This window comes from Ascaphus truei, chromosome 10 (genome assembly GCF_040206685.1).
Source record: "Ascaphus truei isolate aAscTru1 chromosome 10, aAscTru1.hap1, whole genome shotgun sequence".
Lineage (NCBI taxonomy): Eukaryota > Metazoa > Chordata > Amphibia > Anura > Ascaphidae > Ascaphus > Ascaphus truei.
This window is the reverse complement of record NC_134492.1, coordinates 262618-283449: the sequence shown is the minus strand read 5'-3', so window position 1 is coordinate 283449 and position 20832 is coordinate 262618. Positions and strand designations below refer to the sequence as shown.

The 20832-nt window shown below is 46.6% G+C and overlaps 2 protein-coding genes across 2 annotated transcripts in view; one reads left to right on the top strand and one right to left on the bottom strand.

Moving 5' to 3' along the window:
• RPL5 (ribosomal protein L5) overlaps positions 1-20832 on the top strand; it is a 293177-nt gene that overhangs the window by 106955 nt on the left and 165390 nt on the right. The gene's annotated exons all lie outside the window — the stretch shown is intronic.
• Positions 1-20832, bottom strand: part of EVI5 (ecotropic viral integration site 5) — a 203470-nt gene that overhangs the window by 158105 nt on the left and 24533 nt on the right. The window contains 6 exon segments of the mRNA XM_075615534.1: positions 7174-7227; positions 8416-8476; positions 10330-10427; positions 10987-11076; positions 11348-11491; positions 12016-12141. Coding sequence (XP_075471649.1) covers positions 7174-7227; positions 8416-8476; positions 10330-10427; positions 10987-11076; positions 11348-11491; positions 12016-12141 — 573 coding nt within the window.

The window sequence follows — 20832 nt, the reverse complement described above, 5'->3', positions numbered from 1 at the left end:
CAGGAGCATCTGCGCAGAGTGACCATCGGAGATCGCCAAGCAGCCGATTTGCTCGACTCCGGTGCCACAGTTGCCCTGGTGAAACCTTACATGGTCCGGCCAGAAGAGTTGCTCCCCGGCACAAGGATGCAAGTGACCATGCCAGATGGTGGCTTTTCGGGGGCCAAGTTCTGAAAACGGGACATAGCGGTTGCGGCTGCAATTGCATGCCGAATTGGATTCCAGGACTTTTGTGAGTACCTCCCGATCATTGGAAAGGACTCGTACAAACTCCATTTGTTAACATTTCGTTCTAGGAAAGTTTAGTTCGTTAGCCCAGATCCCATTAAGTGTGTTTTTCATTCCAAATTGTGATCCATTGTGTGTATGTCTTTTCGCAGAATAAATTACAATTTATTTTACCGCCTTGTCTGGTGATCCTGGTATAAAAGGTGTTAATAACCCTGGTCTCCCGTGACAAACGCTTCTAAAAGGTAAGAGGAATATTGAATGTATGTACTTTTATTTTTCCATTTTTTTTCATTGGATTTTTTTTTTTTTTTTTTATGTTTTTCATTGCCCATTGACTGATAATGTATTAATCTGTGCCTGTTTAGGGTACAGATGAACACATTAATGGCAAATGCATTTCTTCCATTGACTTATATTTTCTATGTATTTTTATTGTTTAGATTAAATTGTTTTGAATTGTGATGGCTTGGAAAAATAGTTTTTCAGATTGTTTTGCGTTTTTATTTAATGATGTATTTTGTTGGCTACTGGTTTAAATATTGGTGTTGTCTAGTGGTTGTATTAATTAATATGTTGGTTAGCTCTTTTAGCTATTACATTTATTTTTTGGGCTAGTGGTGTGATTTATTTAACTGATTGGTTGGCTAGTGGTTTTTTTTCTTTCATTGATTGGTTGGCTAGTGGTTTTATTTAGGTAATTGGTTTATTGCCTATTGCTTTTAATTTTAGTTTGGGGGTTTAAGTGCTTGTTGTATAGGTTTTATTATTGTGTATTTTGGACATTCAGGCTTTTGTATTAGTGACCATTGACTGCTATAGTAGCTTATCATGCCCATATTATATGGGTATGATGTACTACTAGAACAATCAATGGGTACAGGTTGGGCATAGTGGGTCCGAGGTGGGTTGTTAGGCCTCCCGGGTGTGTAGCGGGGCAGGGTGGTTAAACCCCTTAATTACTATAGCGGTTATTAACCGCTACGGTGAATAAGGGGCTAGGAGTCTTTAGATTGTATTTATTATGTATGTTTTCTAGCAACGGAGGACATGGACCTGCAGTATGCTGACGAGGACACCCTTCACATTGGCAGGGGCAAGTAGAACGGAGATTTCACCAGCAACAATGGAAAGGGTTCTTTACACTAAGGGTAGTTAAAATGTGTAATTCATTACCCATGGAGACTATGATGGCAGATACAATGAATATCTTCAAAACAAAATTGGACATTTTTATAGAAAGTAAAGGTATACTGGGATATACCAAATAATTAAACATGGGAAGGATGTTGATCCAGAGAGTAATCGAATTGCCAATATTTGGAGTCAGGAGATAATTAATTTTTACTCTTATGAGATATCATTAATGTGTCACTGGTTTTATTTTTTTTGCCTTCTTCTAGATCAGTATACTGCAAGTACAAATATAGGATAAACTATGTGTCGTCTAAATGTAGCATAGGTTCAACTTGATGGACGTATGTCTTTTTTCAACCTCCTCTACAATGTAACTATGTAGATTAACCCCTTCATGGTTGGCAACAGGCCAATGACAGCAAAGGATTTAAAACTTTTGAGACAAGGGACATCTTTAATAAAAGAGGCCTGAAATTCATTACACAGTAATTGTGGTTTTATTGGGTCTAAATATCTGCATTTCTTAAATACGTTTCTGCATGACTCTTTATTCAGTCTGTTTTATCTTTATGTTCCATTTAAGAACAACCCACATTTATTGTATGATAATGTAACCATGCTGTAAAATGGCTGCAGTCATCTCTCCTGCTGACAGTAAGGCCTGGTAAGTTATGGGCATGCCAGCAGTAATTATGGAGGTTTGCCCTCACACCCTGGTGAGGTGCCCTATGTATGGATGGGAGTGGTCACAGGCTCTGACTCCCTGGTTGGTGATGTCAGAGTTGTGTCAGCCCCCAGAGGATACATAAGGCACAGCACTGATCAAAAGTTAGTCTTCTGGGGATAAGAGTTCAGAAGCTGTTCGGTTAGTGAAGAGGAAGTTCAGAGTCAGTACACTAAAGGGCTAATGAGACTGTGACCAGGGACCTGGCACAGGTGAAGTATCCCTTCGGGGATAGGGAATCCCTACATTAGGAGGACAATACCTTTCAAAGGGAAGTACGGTGAACAATGGAGGGCTAATTACATCCATTGTGGAGGGCAGCTGGCCCACCGTACTAATAAAGATGACTCTGATAAAAGATACCCTCGTGTGTAAGTGTGGAGTGATTACACAGGGGGCTGCCCCACAGAGGAGTTCCTCATTAGAATCATCCCCAAGCGGACGCCGGGATCCTGATGAGGTGGAGGCGCTGCACTGGATATAGGTAGGACTCAAGCACACTACCTCGGCTGCATGTCTGGGTTGGCAAATCCCCACACACCATCATGCGGGAGACTCAGGAGTCCTGTTGCCAACAGGTGCACCACCAGACATCACACTGTAATGGGGACTGGTTAGACCACAGGGGCCAATATGAGATTGGGTGGGTCAGGCCAGTCCAGAAAACCCGTTACAATTGGAGGCGCTGCTGAGAGAAAGTAGACCTGTCAACAGGACAGGCTTTTGCTAGGCACACTGGGAAACAGGGAGAAGTGTCTGCTGCCACTCTGTGCTGCGTTGGGACGGACCTAGGGGTAGTCAGGGGGCTGATGGCGTATTGTCAGTTTGCAGGGTCGACCTAGGGGCCTGAAAGGAGTTGGGGGTTTGGAGCCGGGCTATAGCTGTCCTAGTCATCTTGAGGTAGTGCTAGTTGGTAGGATGCCAGAAGGGATAGCCTGTTAACGTGGTCAGGAATCCTGGAGAAGGTCTGCGCTAGGCTAACCAAGACAGGTAGACGCCCCAGTACTGCATGGAAGCCCCAGAGTACTCTAGCCCATTCCAGACCTCCCCGTAGGGAGCACAGACTGGGAGGAAGGAGATACAGCAGACACTGAGAGAGTGAGCCTAGCCTGAGGTAGTGCAACACGAGTCCAGCCTACATTAGGTACATATGGTGGTGCATCAGAGAAATCTTTATTGTACCGGTGTGGTGGCTGCCCCGCAGAGAGGAGCCCCATGTACGATAACTGCTACGAGAGAATGTCGACCGCAAGAATGGAGGATACGCGCGGTGCGGATAGTCCAAAATGGCGACCGGAGGTTGATGGGGAAAGCACACGTGGCGTGCGCCCCACTGAAGAGCAAGCTGTTGCTGACATGTCTTTTACAAGCCTGCTCTGGAGTGGAGCGAAAGCTGTGGCCGCACCGTTTTGGTCCTGCCTAGGACAACGAGGTGCCACCCTAGAGGACTGTGTTGAGGACATTGCAATTGTGGCTGATGGAAAGGACTTACAAAATGGCGGCTCCCGCTTCCCTGGGAGACCGCGTGGGCCGATGGCAGACTATTCTGCAGATGCACAAGTTCCCAAGAATTGGCCAGAAGTGGCGCCAACAGGAGAGCCCCGCCCGCATGGGGGGTATGGCGCGAAAGCTGCGGCCGCGCCTTCATGGACAGTAACTCACTCAGCCCCCGTGCTGAGTCAACCACTTAGTCTGTGGGACCCTCCCATAATATCAACCAGGGGGAGTGGTTTCCAGCTATGCCCCGTGGGTATGAATTCCGCGGGCCCAGGAGCTGGTGTGCTGACGGCCCCATTACCAGAAGTAGTTCCGGCAGCTGAAATTGTGTGCAAGAAAGAAGGATACTTTGCACGCAAAGCAGCTGAAAGGAAGCGATTGGAGTTGGCGGCAAAAGAGGAACCCCACTCTGTTGGGGAATAGCGCGCGAAAGCTGTGGTCGCGCCCTCTAGGACTGAAAGAGGTGCGGCCTCAATTAGAGGACATCCTATCCCATTGTGGGACCCGCCCATAATCGCTACCACTGGGGGCGGATTCCAATTGTGTCAGATGAGGGCGGAGCTAAACGAAGGAGTGGCTGACCATTCAACCCCTGTTGGTCACTCACGCGGAACCAGCTTCCAGGACAGACCAGTGTTACGAGTGGCTCCCAACCAAGACCATGGCCTGCTCCCCAGATGTGAACCGGATGGTTTCGACTCAGCCCTACGCAATACCCGGAGGGGTACTAGTGATCCGTGTAGGGGGCGCAGAGACAGTAGTGGGCCTCTGCCTGCAATGCAGACTGCCCGGCGCACCATGGGCACAGCGGCGCGCTGTCCCCAGTGTGGCACACAGTATCTGTGGCCCATGCCCACCTTCGTGCCCATTCAGAACAATGACCCAGGGGGGAATATGGCTAGGCTGTCCGCCGAGTCCCCCGGTGCACTATGGACCAAGGGTGCGGATCCCGAGGAATGTGACGTGGTCGGTCCGGCAACCGACAGAGAGAAAAGAAGGCGGTCGCTGCGCTTGGCGACCCCAAGTACCCTAAGTGCGGATCCCTCGGACGAGGGACCCAAAGAACCAACTAGTACCTTGGTCTGGCCGGTGGCGGTGTCCGGTGGAGGCAATGGGATGAAAAGGCCACTTACCGGAAGTGACAGCGGAAGGAGCCGGGTGTCCCCGGTGGAGCCGAAACCGGAGAGGCGGAGCCCATCTGTTCTCGGGACCGGCGGGTCCAGTGGCAACGGGCGATCCACGCCCAACCTGCGGACTGGTAAGGATAGCCCTTGTCCTTGCCAGGCTCCGATACCACCGCTAGAGGAAGAGAGGCCGCGCCAGGCCAGGACGGCGCACGTGGACGCAGAGGGACTTCCGGACCTAATCGTGGAGGAAGAGATCCCGCATGGGGGTCCATCCCAAGATGGCGGCGCTTCCGACTCCAGTGATGACGGCGTTTCCGGCGGAGGTGGCGGAACCAGCGGAAGTAGAGGACACGCGCCTCAGCGATCGGGTGGTGGTTCCCGATCAACTAAGAAGAACCGGAGTAAGCGGAGACCGGAGAAGGGTGAGACGCAGTCGGCGATACCATTGTCCAGTGGTACGGGACAATCTAACCAAGGCGAACGGGTCGGAACCCCGCGGCTGCCGACTGCCTATCCCTACGCCCAACCCCACGCCCTAGATAATGCCCCTGTCCCAGTCACCTGTTCCCGGGGATCATCATCCAGTTTGGGGGTGTCGGAAGGATCTTTGGGGGTTGGTGAGAACCAGACTGGGGAAAGACTGAGCAGTTTTGATTCCGGGGAGGAGGACAATTGGGACAGGTATCCAAGTTCCGGTGGGTGCCTGAAGAGGCGGATATACCTGCTGGGGAGGCCCCAAAACATGAGAAATGGTCCAGGCCCCGTTCTGCAGGGACCTCTGGGGTATGCTCCTGGGGAGGTACAGAAGAGGGAGACTCTCAAGAGTGGGCTGAGAAGCCTAGGGAGACCCGTTGGTGGGCGCCCTTATTTGAAGGGTACGTAGGATGGATGGACCGCACGCAGTTCTTATTAGAGAAGGATGACATCGTAGATTATTGGTGGGCTAAAGGGGAGTTCACGGCCACAGAAAGGAAAAAGGAGATGCAATTCAGGTGTTTCATGATAGGCAGAAATGAAATAGAACCCATGGGCCCTGACATATTGTCCGACCCCGTAGACCCAGATGAGCTCCTGTCCTGGGTATTACCAGGGAGAGCAGGGAACGCCAACCTAACTAGGAGTAGTAGGGCTGAAAGGGCGATAATTGCAAAATACAAGTACTCCCATGGGTTGGAGTACCCGTACGTTCCTGAACCCCTCATGCAGGAGATTGAGGACAACAGGGACCAGTGGTTAAGGGAGACCATAGAGGAGTACATGGTCAACAAGGGGGGTGCCATTACTGGTAGTAAGGCAGAGGAAAGGATCGAGCACCTGATAAAGGTATGGAGTATCGGGCGAAGTGTGTACAAACACAAAGTAGTATACAGGCCTGAGAGGGGGTTGCCGCGTAGCTACCATGTAACTGTTCTGGACATGGGGGGTTGGGAGGTAAAGAAACCTGATCCACGGCACTACTATTAGGAGGTACTGAGTAGCATTACGCGGGCTCGTGGCTGCTGGTCAGGGCGTGCTTGGCGCGATGTGAATTGTTATGTTATAAACAGATGATGTTCTAATAATAATGTATGTTCCATTTTACAGTGCTTCCTGACGAAAGGTACTGCAAATTTAGGTCCCAGCCGGGTTGGTGGGATTCACCAGGGGGAGAATGTAACCATGCTGTAAAATGGCTGCAGTCATCTCTCCTGCTGACAGTAAAGGCTGGTAAGTTTCGGCATGCCAGCAGTAATTATGGAGGTTTGCCCTCACACCCTGGTGAGGTGCCCTATGTATGGATGGGAGTGGTCACAGGCTCTGACTCCCTGGTTGGTGATGTCAGAGTTGTGTCAGCCCCCAGAGGATACATAAGGCACAGCACTGATCAAAAGTTAGTCTTCTGGGGATAAGAGTTCAGAAGCTGTTCGGTTAGTGAAGAGGAAGTTCAGAGTCAGTACACTAAAGGGCTAATGAGACTGTGACCAGGGACCTGGCACAGGTGAAGTATCCCTTCGGGGATAGGGAATCCTTACATTAGGAGGACAATACCTTTCAAAGGGAAGTAAGGTGAACAATGGAGGGCTAATTACATCCATTGTGGAGGGCAGCTGGCCCACCGTACTAATAAAGATGACTCTGATAAAAGATACCCTCGTGTGTAAGTGTGGAGTGATTACACAGGGGGCTGCACCACAGAGGAGTTCCTCATCAGAATCATCCCCAAGCGGACGCCGGGATCCTGATGAGGTGGAGGCGCTGCACTGGATATAGGTAGGACTCAAGCACACTACCTCAGCTGCCTGTCTGGGTTGGCAAATCCCCACACACCATCATGCGGGAGACTCAGGAGTCCTGTTGCCAACAGGTGCACCACCAGACATCACACTGTAATGGGGACTGGTTAGACCACAGGGGCCAATATGAGATTGGGTGGGTCAGGCCAGTCCAGAAAACCCGTTACACTAGTTTTAAGAAACTTACTTTTTCTAACGTTTCAATCCGCTGTTTCAAAAGTCTGTTTTCTGTGCGCAATCTCTGGACAAAAACAAAAAATTTAATTAGTTTGCTCAAGTTTATTCCTTCTTTACGTTGCCTACGCTTTTTAAAAAGGAGCAGCTCCCTATGCTACCCCAGTTTCTTTTTTATTGTCAGTGGGTTACCGGAGCAGTGGGTTACCGGAGCTAAACCATGTTAATTTCAGCTCCAGGGCCCCCTGCGTCCCAAGATATTTACCGGAGAAGGTGCTGGAAGTACACCAGAGTGCCACGGCATCTCTGGCACTTTGTGATCATGTTGTCACCGGTTTATGGAACACGAGGTTCTTCCTCTTCCATTGTCCAGGAACGCAGAACACGATCTCCCCAAGACAACGAGCAAACAGCATACGACTTGGCCATTACGTCATGGGGCCTCTGGAGTGCCAGGCCCCATAACGTGGTAGCTACATCAAGGGGCACAAAAGGGTTTAACTTTCATTTTGTTTGCCCTGGTGAGGGAAGTACCGACGGCACCTTCCCTGGTAAGTATCTCAGTAACAAGGGGGTCCCTGGAGCCGAAATTAATGTGGTTCCGCTCTGGAGACCAACGCTTTGCATACATAGAGTATTGCCCGCCCCTCCAATATAATAAAGATGTGTGCGGACTGTTTTAACAATCGCCACATAAAAATGAGCATGCGGAAACATTAAGAATTGTGGACAGTGGGCACATTTTACCCAGTCAACTGTCTATATCTTAGTGAAAGGAGAACCCAAATAAGTTAGTGAGGCTGTCAAAACATTTCAAGCTCTTTTTTCCCAATATTGTACAGTGTACAGTATGCAGAGATACTTATCACGACACATACAATCTTGAGAAAGGTCACTGCTTGGACAGAAATATTGACGACTCATTAAATGTCTGTCGGCAAGACCCCCTGTCAAAACAATGCAATTTTTCCAAATCTGTCCCGGTCAAGATGGAATTAGAAGTATTGATAAAAATAAGAGTATTGCTTATCTTTAGGATTATAAACAAACACCCAAAGAGCAAGACTTTAAAAAATCTAGTGTCATCCAAATCACAACACACCTATAAGGTAGGCCGAATAGTTCTCCTTGCCTTGTTTTAAGTGTGTTCTCATGCCATCTGTAACTAAAACTTACAATGAAAAATACTGGCAGTTGGCCAACTTTAACGCAAATGTTAACTGCACAGCAAAGTCAATTGAAATGTGTGACTTACTTTGATTTCAACTTGCTCTTCCATTTCCTTTGTTTTTATTGTAGTGTACTCCTTCTCTAACCTGCGCAAAAGAAAAATCATGATGACTGTCCTGGAACAGAAATATCCATTTCTGCCTCCTCTGTTTCACCCCCCACCCCCCTTTCCAGCTCTGCCTGCTAGCTGTATTTGGATGTCAGCTTTCCCTGCAGCTTCCCTCCTAGTGCAGATGGAATGGATACATTTGTTGCCTTTCTCCCTCCAGTCTGTCACACCCCAGGTTGCTCTGGCAACATCTCCAGTCCTCCAAGTGAATGGGCTATTCTGCCCTCCCCCCTGTCCCTGCTGACAGTTTGTTTAGCCTTACCCTATTCCTGTGTCACAAGCAGTACCCACTTTATTTTACTTCCTGACACTGGCATAGTGAGTACCCTTCTAGGTTTACTCCACCCGGCAAGGTCTTATACTTTTTACCTGCCCTTAACTACAAAGCATCCACAAAGAAGCACTTTCCCAACACAACATTACATCCACAAGAGCCTGTATTTACTACTGCTTTTCTAATAAAGTGAAGGAAATATAACAGGACTTGGTGTGCTTTGGAAAGAGGGCTGAGTTAAATTTATCTGGGGCTATTCACACATGACCCTGGCTTCAGAAAAATGACTTTATACACAAGATAAAACAATTAATGTCATAACATGTTATACAGTAGGGTTCATAAACTAGTTCTCCAAATCCAAAAACACTTAGCAGTAGAAGGGCCACAATTTTATTGTAATGTAATTTTTGATACATTTAATGACGTGACAATTATATTTTAACATTTAGCAAGCATTAAAACATCTGTACCATAAATATTTACATTACTTAACTTACAAGTTAGTTTGTGTGAAAAATTACTAATTGGCAACAAGAATACAATTACTGTAGCAGGAAGAAAAAAGAGCCCAAGGACCACATAATAAGCCGTTGAGGTCACATTTAGCCGCCAGTTTAAGAGCCCCGATATACAGCATCACTTATGACTCCATCTTCAGGCTCCACAGGCATAGAGTTGATTTATAACATGTATTTTCAATGTACAATCTGAAGGCTTTAATTTGCAAGATGCATCATGAGTCGCAACAATAATCATGGATTAATAAGGGGTGAAAGGGACCATTTTCAAAGAGAGCGTGCCGAGTTATCAAAGTGTCAGTGCGAAGAGGATAAACGGAGGATAGATGAAGGGAATAAAGTGCATCACTTTCAAATATATTCTATGTTCCTAACCAGATGTACCAATAACGTAATACAATGTTCTGGTACTTTATATATCAAAATTACAACACAATGTTCTTTGTATCACTTTCCCATATCTGTCCTTCTAGCACGTCTCACTGTGTTCACTCAGTGACTTCCCTTCTGTCCTTTTAGCACTTGCTGGAGGATAAATAACTGTGCATAAGCTTTCAACATCTCCACGACATTCAGGGTGAGTTGATAACTATGTAATAAGTCAGTGGAACGAATGCCTACAGTATTGTGACCTGTGCATGTACTAATACAGGGGTGCACAAACTATTGGAGCTGCGCCCCCCTGCTTGCTCCCCCCTTACATTGTTTTCCTGCATCAAATGACGCCGCGGGGACATGTGACATCACGTTGTGACCCCGCAGCGTCATTGGATGCCGTGTTGCCATGGTGATGCGTCACACCACGCATCTGAATCCCAATAAGTGAGTTATAGAAGCCTCACACCATGTATGTTTTGTCATTTGGATGTAGCCCTGGGCACCCCCTGTCGTTTGCTATATTCACTTGCCACAGCCCAGTGGCACTCTATGTGACATTACATATAGTCAAGATTAGGTGGGTGTGGGCGTTTGAGCTTGCTGGGACTGTGTGTGCAAATATAGAAACGTATCTGAACATATTTTTTCAGTACTTACTTTTTCATCTTCTTCGCATTGTACTTGACTTGATAAGATACTTGAATTAATTTGTCTGGACCCCCATCAAACTGATGTGGAATAACTTTCTGAAAGTGCTGAGAGGCAATGAAAATAAATCTAGAGACACTAAACCGTCACACACGGAGAACAGCGGTAAAAGGTCTGCAGTGTGATTAATCTGTGTATGCAAAATAAGAAGGGTCAGATCGTAAAAAAATCCCATTTTTTATAGGTTGCTAAAGTAGCAACACCACTAATAAGTTTATTTTATTTTTTACAGGATGGGAACCGACTTTTTTTTCTGGGGACCCTGGTTCCCGAGATACTTAGCAGTGAAGTTACCGGGTATAAATCTCCCTCTAGGGGAAACAAAATGGCTGCCAAATCTCAGGCCAATAAGAAGCCGCAAAATCAACAGTTACAGCAACCTTTTGGACGACAACTTAAATCCCCTTTCAAACCCCAAAACTAAATGTCAGTAATGTAACTGGTAAGCGTCTCTGGAATCAAGGGGGCCTCAGAACTGAAAATGTCAATGTTAAGCTCCAGAGAATACCATGGCTCCAATTCTGTAACAAACATTGTTAGCGTTATGTAACCATTGTACTGAGGGTACATCAACATATCACTTAATCCTATACTGGTATTGCATACCTGTAACATCCCTTCCATATCCAGTTGCATTAGCTCAGTCTGATTCATCTGAAGAACTGAGAGTCCAGCCCGAAACACTATCTCCAAACCCTAGGAATTAGCAAGAAAATAACCTCACAAATACCGATATACACAAGTAGACAAAAAATAATGGTAACTTGGCCAACAGTTTAGCATATTTTAATGCTATTAATATCTGAAATGTATTCTATTGTATCCCCAAATCCCACTGAAATTTATTTTATAGTTAAGAAATCAGTTCGATTAAATTTAAACCATGACTGGCTCAATTTGTCCCAACTAAGAAGTTGGATGGTATAACATTATCAATACCTCATGTTAAAAATTCATAGTTTCTCACCTCGGACATAAAGATATCAAATATTCTTGTGGCAATTGGCAATGGAAAACTTGTAAGAAATATAGTCAGGAACCAAGATGATGCATACATAGAAGTGTGAAAACTCTGAGCCTGAAAGTGCACAAACAGTTCTGGCAGCTGCTCCTGGAAAGATATTTATATATATATTTATATAAATATAATACATTTTGATACAAGATATAAAACACTAAAAAAAATATTTATTTTTTAAAATAAGAGTAAGTAGAAAGTAGAACCCTTTTGTGATAACTACATGATTCATAAACGAATACATTATTTGGCAACAAAGTTCCTATTCAGTACTAATTTTCTGAATCCGGCATGTTATTTAATAGAGTATTCAAGTACACAACTTCAAAGTGACATAACAGATTTAAAATGTTAAGGCCATTGCTTTTCTATAATTCCCTAATATTGTTTGTGTTGATATATAATATATATATATACATACTAAAAGTTACTTTTTTATACATTCTTTGAAGGATACGTTATTTTCTTAAAAGTTATTAAAGTCATGTTAAAAGTTGTGTACCATTTATAAATTATCAAGGCTGTTCCTGTTAATTTAGTTTGATGTAACTATTTCAATACAAGTTTAAACAAACAGGAATCACACAAAGGGATAGTTGTGTGTGTACATTTCTTACCTGGATCATGCATTCAAACTGATACATACACAGGCCTAGCTCTGCCATGCTTGGTTTAAACAGTTCACGAAGTCTGTAGTCTTGCATTAATTTAACAAAGACACAGAAGGCTTCCTCTTCTGGCATCTACATAAGAAACAACGTGAGAGCTTTTGACTTTGAAAGTTCATTCAACCGTAAACTTTTTGACACTTGGACCATTGACAGTTATTGTAGGTTTGATACATTAGTTGCTGTAATAACAAAAAAAGGGTAAAGCAATTAGTGTAATATATACCCACAGTAACACAAACGTCTTGCTCACATGATACTGCAGAGTATAAACCCACGAGCCAAGCTTGAGGTCTTTGAAAGATTACTGAAGTGAAATACACCTGCAGCCCAGCTTGGCTTCAACTGAGCAACGATCTGGAAAACATCCCACAGGTTTTAAAATATTTATGTTGTCAAACAGTATACAATATTTTCTAGTTCTACATTTTATTGACAAGTTTAAAAAAATACAGTGTTATACTCCAAAAAAAGTGTTTTATTTTATTTATGTAGCGCAGTTTCCCCCACCCTATGGGAGACGTGGTGGCTACGGAGTGTGTGGTGCTTTACCTGTGGCTCACAGGAGTCCTGAACCTCCACTGCTGGGAGCCTGGGGTGTACCTGATCCGTCTGATGACAGCGCCTCCACCTATGAGTGATCCTAGCTATTCTGGATAACCCCGTCACAGAGTATAACAGTATTTACTAGGCACAGACTCAGAACACATATAATATGCAACAAACACCTTACAAGATGTATATTGCTATACCCACACAGTATTCCCACTGTACTTGGGTGCAGGGGCACAAGTGTCCCAGTGTACAGCCCACCATAGGCACTACCATCCCAAGTGTGTGTGACGGCGCTGCCCACAATAGTATTAAAGTTGGTGCACTTGTAGATTGGGTATACCTGCCGGGTGCTCCAACACCCGGTAGCGCCAACGGAAGACAACGGGCCATCTGGTCCCACGCCGCTGCCGTCAGCGATGATTCTGCCTCCACGTGGGGTGGTATCCAGCTGGAGAGTCCCAACTTAACAGTCTCTTTATGCGTTGGTGGTCTGGTCCCAGACCACAGGCCGCATCTGCTGCGCAGCTTCCTTTGCTGTGTCACCAACACTTAATCAATAATGGGGCAGTGTCCCTGTCTAAGGGCCTTTCCCTGTAGCAGCCACAAGCTTGCAGGGGAGTCAAGGCCTAGTATAGGAGCCTATAAGGGGGTCTCTGGCCTAGTGCAGGGGCCACAGAAACCCTACACACACACACAACCCTCTCCTTGTCCCAGCTCCGACTGACTAGCCTGTCCAAAGCGCGCCAAATGTATCTAATTGCTGAGCAGGGAATCCATGCGCCCTATTGGTTGCTGTGGGTACACATGGTACCAGCCCCCTGGGGCTCATGCGATATGTAGTCCCTGCGCGGAGCCTTTCAATATAATGGCTGCTGCTGCGGATGCTAGCGCGCATGCGCTGGCTTTCGAAGATGGCCGTCGCGACCTCAGGTGCCACTGCGCATGCGCGAGAACCAATGCGCATGCACAACTACCAACAACATGGCGGCACCCTGCAAAGGCAGCCGCCACAGATCTCTGGCAACCCGGTCGACCCTGCCACAACCTCCCTGCACCCTCACTGTCTACAGCGGTTGTTCCGCAACCTCCAGCGGCACCCTGCACCAACCACAGCCGCAGCGGAAAGCCCAGAAGCGAGTGTCACGGTAGACCAAGCTTTTAACCTCTTAATTACCGGGATCATTGATTGAGAAAGCAGCAAGATAAAATAAATTGCGATTTATTCACATAATGAACGTACACAACTAGGTTACACAAATTACAGGAAAAAGACACACTTACTTTGGAAACTGGGATAACAAAACTAATCTTTCTTAGTTGCAAACACACAGCAAAATAATCCCGGCCACTTTTCCTTCCCGTAGCTGTTGGAATCTGGTCACTTATCCTCAGAAATTTAGACAATTTACTCAGAGCTGGAACTTCTCAAATGGGACTGAATCTCAGGTGAGTCACACAAGATGGAACTGATGAATCTCTTTACATGATAGAACGAATGGAACTCTTAGATGGAACTAACTTTCTGACTGACTGCACCAACTTTTAAAAACTCCAAATATCCTATTTCCATAATGTACAGCCAATCTCTGGCGTGGGAACCAATTTCTCCACCTATCGTCAGGTTCTTCCAGTCCTCCAACAACTGGCACAAAGCCTCAGTATCGCAACTGAGCATGCGCAACAAAAATGTCATCTTCCCCCACCTGTCACTGGCTTCAGAGTAGTGAGAGAACATGTGCCCGAACCACCATTTTGCCCACTCACTATTCAACCCCCCCCCCCCCGCCCACCCTGGCTCAAATACCACTAAGTCTGGCCTTGGCCACGTGGCTTCTTTGATCTGAGGATACGGGCCTCAATTAGCACGGAAGGGCTAACAAATGATTCACACCTAGTTCCTTGCGTTTGAATTGACTCTTTGAAGCTGCGAATATTGGTGTTTCACTTCGCCAGGAAGGCTAACAAATGGTTCACACTTCTAGGACCAATGTCCCTTTGAACGATTAGCCCTCAGCCCCCAGTGGGTCTTTGCACACTAAATATCCTGTCTAATTTAATGCATAAGGCCAAGTCCCCGCTGGCGTTGAATGCGCTCATACTTAGAGCATGAGCGCCGGGTGTCCTGCAACTTGCGCGCGCAGGGGGAAGGACAGGGGGGCGCAATTGCGGGCTATCTGAGCAAGAGGGAAAGTTAAAAAAATGTATTTACAAAAGTGCCGAGCGTGTGTGCCCGCGGGAACGTGTGTGTATATATATGCAAGTAACCGTGCCAAGCGCGGCTCGCTCAGCGCCAGCGGGGATTCAGCCTAAAGGTTAACCATATCTTAAAACACTGCTGCTTAAAAATATACTGGTTTCAATAACCTATACTTTTCTACAATTCTGTATTAACATGCACTAAGTCTGTTGGGGTGACAGAGAGAGTGAAAACCTTAACTGTTGCTATACTTACGAGCCCATCCCTGCTATACTTTAAAACCTAGCTTACATAGTTTTATTCTAACATGAATTAAACATTTTCCTTACCCCCCAATAAACTCTCAGCTTTATCCTGAGCGGGAGCTACCATAATTCATACATTTAACACATGATATGATTTCCCCCCTGAACCACTATCCTGGATTCAGAGTACCTGGGCATTACTTGGTCTTCCTCCCTTATACTAGGGAAACCTGTGCCTCATTTGACCTTTTCCTGGATTATGCTGAAGCAGGACGTCCTAGGGGTGAGTCGCAATAAAGTTTTTAGGATGGGGGTCTGCCTAGAGCACTGGGTTTCCATGTATCCGAGAATCTCACTTTATTCCCAGATACATTTCTGGGGTAACTCGAAACTTGGGAACCCCGATAGCTAGCCAAAATCTGTAACAACTTTCTCCGGCAAACCCACCCTGAAACTTACCTCCTGAAAATCTCCCGGTCCCAGCATCCCAATAAAGGCAAAAATCACATAATTCTTTAATGTCGCAAAATCAGTATACAGTTGCAGTAATACATTTTTGACATCTGGGTCCCAGAGCTGACAATCTAAGACCCTAACACAAGGGTCAGGTTTAACCAAGTGGGCTTGACCTTTATTATAAGCCTGGTTAACCCTTTCCCCGCCACAGCGAGACCTGGCCACATTCTCCTCTTGGTGAAAAGACCAACATCCCCGCTTGGGAACATAGCACACATAACCACAAGTTATATAATAAAAATGCATTGCATTTTTTTTCTGTTTAATATATTTTATACAATAATTTTTTGTATATACATTATCAATATATACACTGATATACTAGAAATCTGTAGGTTTATAAAACTTATTAAATAAAATGATTTAAAAAAATGCATTGCATTATGTACAACTTGGCACATTCATAGAGAGAAGTACATGCACACTGCAGTATGGTGCTGGAGGGGGTACTTATCTGCCGGTGCACTGGGTCCAGGGAGGTCCAGACATCCCAAAGGAATACAGTGTAGAAAATGGAAGCAGGCACATGGTCTTTCTTATGCAGAAGGTATTTAATGTGCCACCAAAAGATCCAACGTTTCGGCAGAAACACTGCCTTTATCAAGGTGAGGGCTCAACTTAGCACATTGTCATGACTCTACATCAAGTTATACATTTCTGTGACAATTACAATGACAGATTTAATTTTGCTATGAGACCACTTCTGAGCCTCATAGTTGGGTGTCCCTAACGAATCAAAGGTTACCCAGTTGGGAGGGTACCTCACTATTTGGCTTCTGCGAAGCTCTTCCTCGGCAACTCCCTCAGTGGAGTAATAATCGTACACTTGAGGTTCAGTCTCTCTCATTGGGGGTACTACAGTCTCTGAAATGTCTCTGATAGGTACAAAGCAAGGACTTTTGGGGTCCAGAGGAGGGCTCATTGGAGCCACCGGAGTAGGTGTAGGCAGTCTGGGCCCATTACCCAGTGCTCCTTCGGGAGGTGCCTCTTGACTTTGTCCTGTCCTACCAGAGGGTCCTTCCATCGGACCGTCGACTGTTTCAGTTAAGGTTTCTGCAGTCGCCTCAGATCCTTCCTGCTCACCAGCCAATGGTGTAGCCTCTATCTCTGGCTTATCATCCCCTACTTGTGGGATATGCAGGAGATGGTTAAGGTGCCAGACCTTTACCTGCCATCCGCGCGTCTTTTATGCGGTAGCCCGGGAGGCCCGGCATCTGCGATTCGACCTCAAATACCCCGCCACGCCAGTGGTCGGCCAATTTGTGTTTGCCGCGGATCAAGATGTTGCGGAGGAGAACGCCGTCTGCAGGACGAATTTTCCGATGGCAGACCTTATGGTCGTAGCGCCTTTTATCACCGGCATTTAGCTGAGCTGATGCCATCTCTGCTAACTGGTATGCTCGTTGCAGGCTTTCTTGGAGCAGCTGTGCATATTTGAAATGTGTCCTGTTGGGTACCCCATTGGTAGATACCATCAGACTTATATCTACAGGAAGCCGTGCTTCTCGCCCGAACATTAGAAAATATGGAGTGAATCCCGCAGATTCGTGGCGGGTGTAGTTATAGGCGTGCACCAAGGACTCCACGTGCTTACTCCACTCATTCTTCTGAGAACCCTTTAGGGTGCCGAGCATGTCAAGGAGGGTCTGGTTGAACATCTCCGGCAGATCATCTCCCTCTGGATGTTAAGGGGTCGTACAGGACTTAGTAACGTTTAGCAGTTTCAGCAACTCCAGGATGAGGATACTTGCAAAGTCCCGGCCTTGATCCGTTGTAGGCGATTGGGTAGTCCATAATGTACGAAGTACCTCTCCCATAATATCTTGGCCACCGTAATAGCCTTCTGGTTTTTGGTTGGAAAAGCATGGGCGTACCGGGTGTAGTGGTCTATGATCACTAGTACGTTGCCGATGCCTCAGGCATCTGGTTCAATACACAAAGTCCATGCATTCGAGGTCCAGGGGACCCGATCTCTTCAGATGAGCCATTGGAGCGACTCTGGTAGAGAGTGTCATTCATTGGATACACCAGGAGCATCGACGGCAATGGTGTTCTACTGACTCTCATCCGTGGCCAGAAGAATCAGTCCCATATTAAGCCGAAGGTCTTATCCACTCCAAGATGCTCATTGTCATTGTGTAGCAATCGATGGACCACATGCTGGAGGTTCGTTGGTAGAACTAGCTGCTTTCTATCTGGTGGTTATGGTATTGAGCCGCCCGATAGAGTAGACCCTTGTCCATTTCGAATGTGTCTATTTCCCTCATTAGTATAGCGACCGTGTTGCTGGGAGCACGTTTTATCAATGAAGGCTTGTTTTGCTGGACGGCCTGGCAGATAGGTCCGGCCACTGGATCCTGTATCTGATACTGCACCAGATCCTTCCAGGCGATGATCCTGTCTGGAGTGATATTCATTCCCTCTGGATGGCAATAGGCGGTAAAGATAGCCTTGGATTGGCATCCCAGGGAGTCTGTGACCCTTAGTTCTGAGAAGGCCACTCTGTCTTCCACGATGCCTGCGGTTAAACACATAGCCCACATCCCTGGTCCAGGAATTTCTTCCCAGAGGTCCTCGTCCGGTGTGGGACTCAGTCCCGGTCTTCTGGATAGAGCATCGGCTCTGATGTTCAGGGGCCCTGGTTTGTACTGCTACGTAAAATGGTAGTTCGAGAGTCGTCAGCCCTCTGTGGCCGGTGGCATCCAGTTCTGCTGATGTCAATATGTATGTCAACTAATTGTTGTCCGAACGAACATCGAAGGTGACTCCATACAGATAGTCATGGAGTTTGTCCATAATTGCCCACTTGAGTGAGGAATTCCAACTTCTGGATGGGATAATTCTGCTCGCTGGGGGTCAAACTGCGGCTGACGTATGCAACTGGTTGAAGGTACCGGGTACTTCCAGCCGGGTACTTCCGTTGAAGCTCGCATCCAAATTAAGGATATAGGGCTGCTCAGGATCAGCGTAAGAGAGAACGGGCGCCACCGTTCAGCTTTTCTTCAGGCCGAATGACACCTTTTCACAGACGGCTGTCCACTTGTCGTCAAACGGCAGTCGCGCGGAGGTGGGCTTCCGCCCTGTCTCCTTGGGGTATATCTTGAGAAGGTTGTTGAGGACCTTTGCTTTGATTGAATATCCCTCCATGAAGCGGCGATAGTATCCGCAAAATCCTAGGAAGAGACATAGCTCCATGACTGTTTCTTGGCCAGTTCACCACGGCTTCAACTTTGGCGGGGTCAGTAGCTATTCCATCCACGGACACTATGTCCCACGTAGGTCACCGATGTGCGGCAGAACTGGCATTTGTCCAGACACGGCTTCAAGCATTCCTGCCCGCCAATCCAAAACTTTCAGTAGTCGTTCTTTGTGTTCCTCCAGAGTCTTGCCGAAGAGGATGATATCAACCAGGTAGACTAAGCATTCCCGTGTATTCATGTCGCCGATGGTCTTCTCCATTAAACGTTGGAATGTTGCTGGAGCACCACAAATGCCTTGGGGCATGCAGGTGAATTAGTAGAAGCCAAGGGGACATACAAATGCCATCTTCTCTTGGTCTTCTGAATTCATTGGTACCTGGTAGTACTGGATAACCCCGTCACAAGAAAATATACCCAGTAACACACACACCAGAGAATGGTATAACGGTATTTACTAGGCACAGACTCAGAACACACATAATATGCAACAACACCTTACAAGACGTATATTGATATAGCCACACAGTATTCCCACAGTACTTGGGTGCAGGAGCACCAGTGTCCCAGTGTCCAGCCCCCAATTGGCACTCCCACCCCAAGTGTGTGCGACAGCACTGCCCACAATAGTGTTAAAGTTGATGCACTTGTAGATTGGGTTTACCTGCCAAGTGCTCCAATACCTGGTAGCGCCAACGGAAGACATGGGGCCGTCCGGTGCAACGCCATCGCCATCAGTGATGAGTCTGCCTCCACGTGGGTTGGTATCCAACTGGAGAGTCCCACCTTAACAGTCTCTTTATGCGTTGGTGGTCTGTTCCCAGACCACAGACCGCATCTGATTCGCAGCGTCCTTTGCTGTATCCCTGATAATCAATAATGGGGCAGTGTCCCTGTCGCAGCCACAAGCTTACAGGGGAGTCGGGCATATAAGTAGGTCTCTGGCCTAGTGCAGGGGCCACAGACACACACTATCCTCTCATTGGTCCAGCTCCGACTGACTAGTCTGTCCAAAGCACGCTAAATGTATCTAATTGCTGAGCAGGGAATCCAGGCGCCCTATGGACTGCTGTGGGCCACATGGTACGAGCCCCCTAAGGCTAATGGGACATGTAATCCCTGTGTGGAGCCTTTTACTATAATAGCCGCCGCTATGGATGCTACTGCACATGCTAAGATGACCTCCGGTTCCACTGCGCATGCACATTGGTTCTCCAGTGGCACATGGGTGTCGCGGCGGCCATCTTAGCCTGCGTACACGCAGTAGCGTCCATAGCGGCGGCCATTATAGGGAAAGGCTCCGCACAGCGACTACCAACAACATGGCGGCACCCTGCAAAGGGAGCCGCAAAGGATCTCCAGAACCCGATCGCCCCTGCAACAACCTCCCTGCACCCGGCGGTTGTTCCACAACCTCCAGCGGCACCATGCACCTACCACAGCCACAGCGGAGGTAAGGTAAAGTCGAGGGGAGACTTGACCACATTTACTTACTGGCAGCCATTACTGACCCCAATTAACTTGAAATGGAAAACTAATGCCCCTATTCAATAGTCTGTGAAGCAGTCTTCAACTTGTACAGGAAGATTTTAGCCCCATTCAAATGACCAGGGATAACACTTTTTCTGAACAAGTGGAAGACTTTATAACATATTGAGCACGTTTACGTTTCTAGTACTGTAACATGGTTGATAGAAAGTCACCAAGAACTGCAGAGAACGGAGTAATTTCTTAAGTTGAAGCAAGTCAAGGAAGTACTTCTCTCGGTAGCTATGCCCAACACACCTACTTTTAGATCTTTACTATCCCCAATCCAAGCTTCTTTTCCACTGAACAAAAAGTGCAGCCACTGCATACGGTTTTTGCCCGTTTTTTAGGTCCAGAAATAATTGGACACCGATACAAGTTTTGCTATTTCGGCTGTGTACCAAAATAAATTCCAGTTACAGTTAAATAATGAATATGGGCTTAAAGTGCAGTCTATCCGCTTTAATTTGAGGGTATTCACATCCAAATTGGAGGAAGGGTTCAGGAATTACATCTCTTTAATATGTAG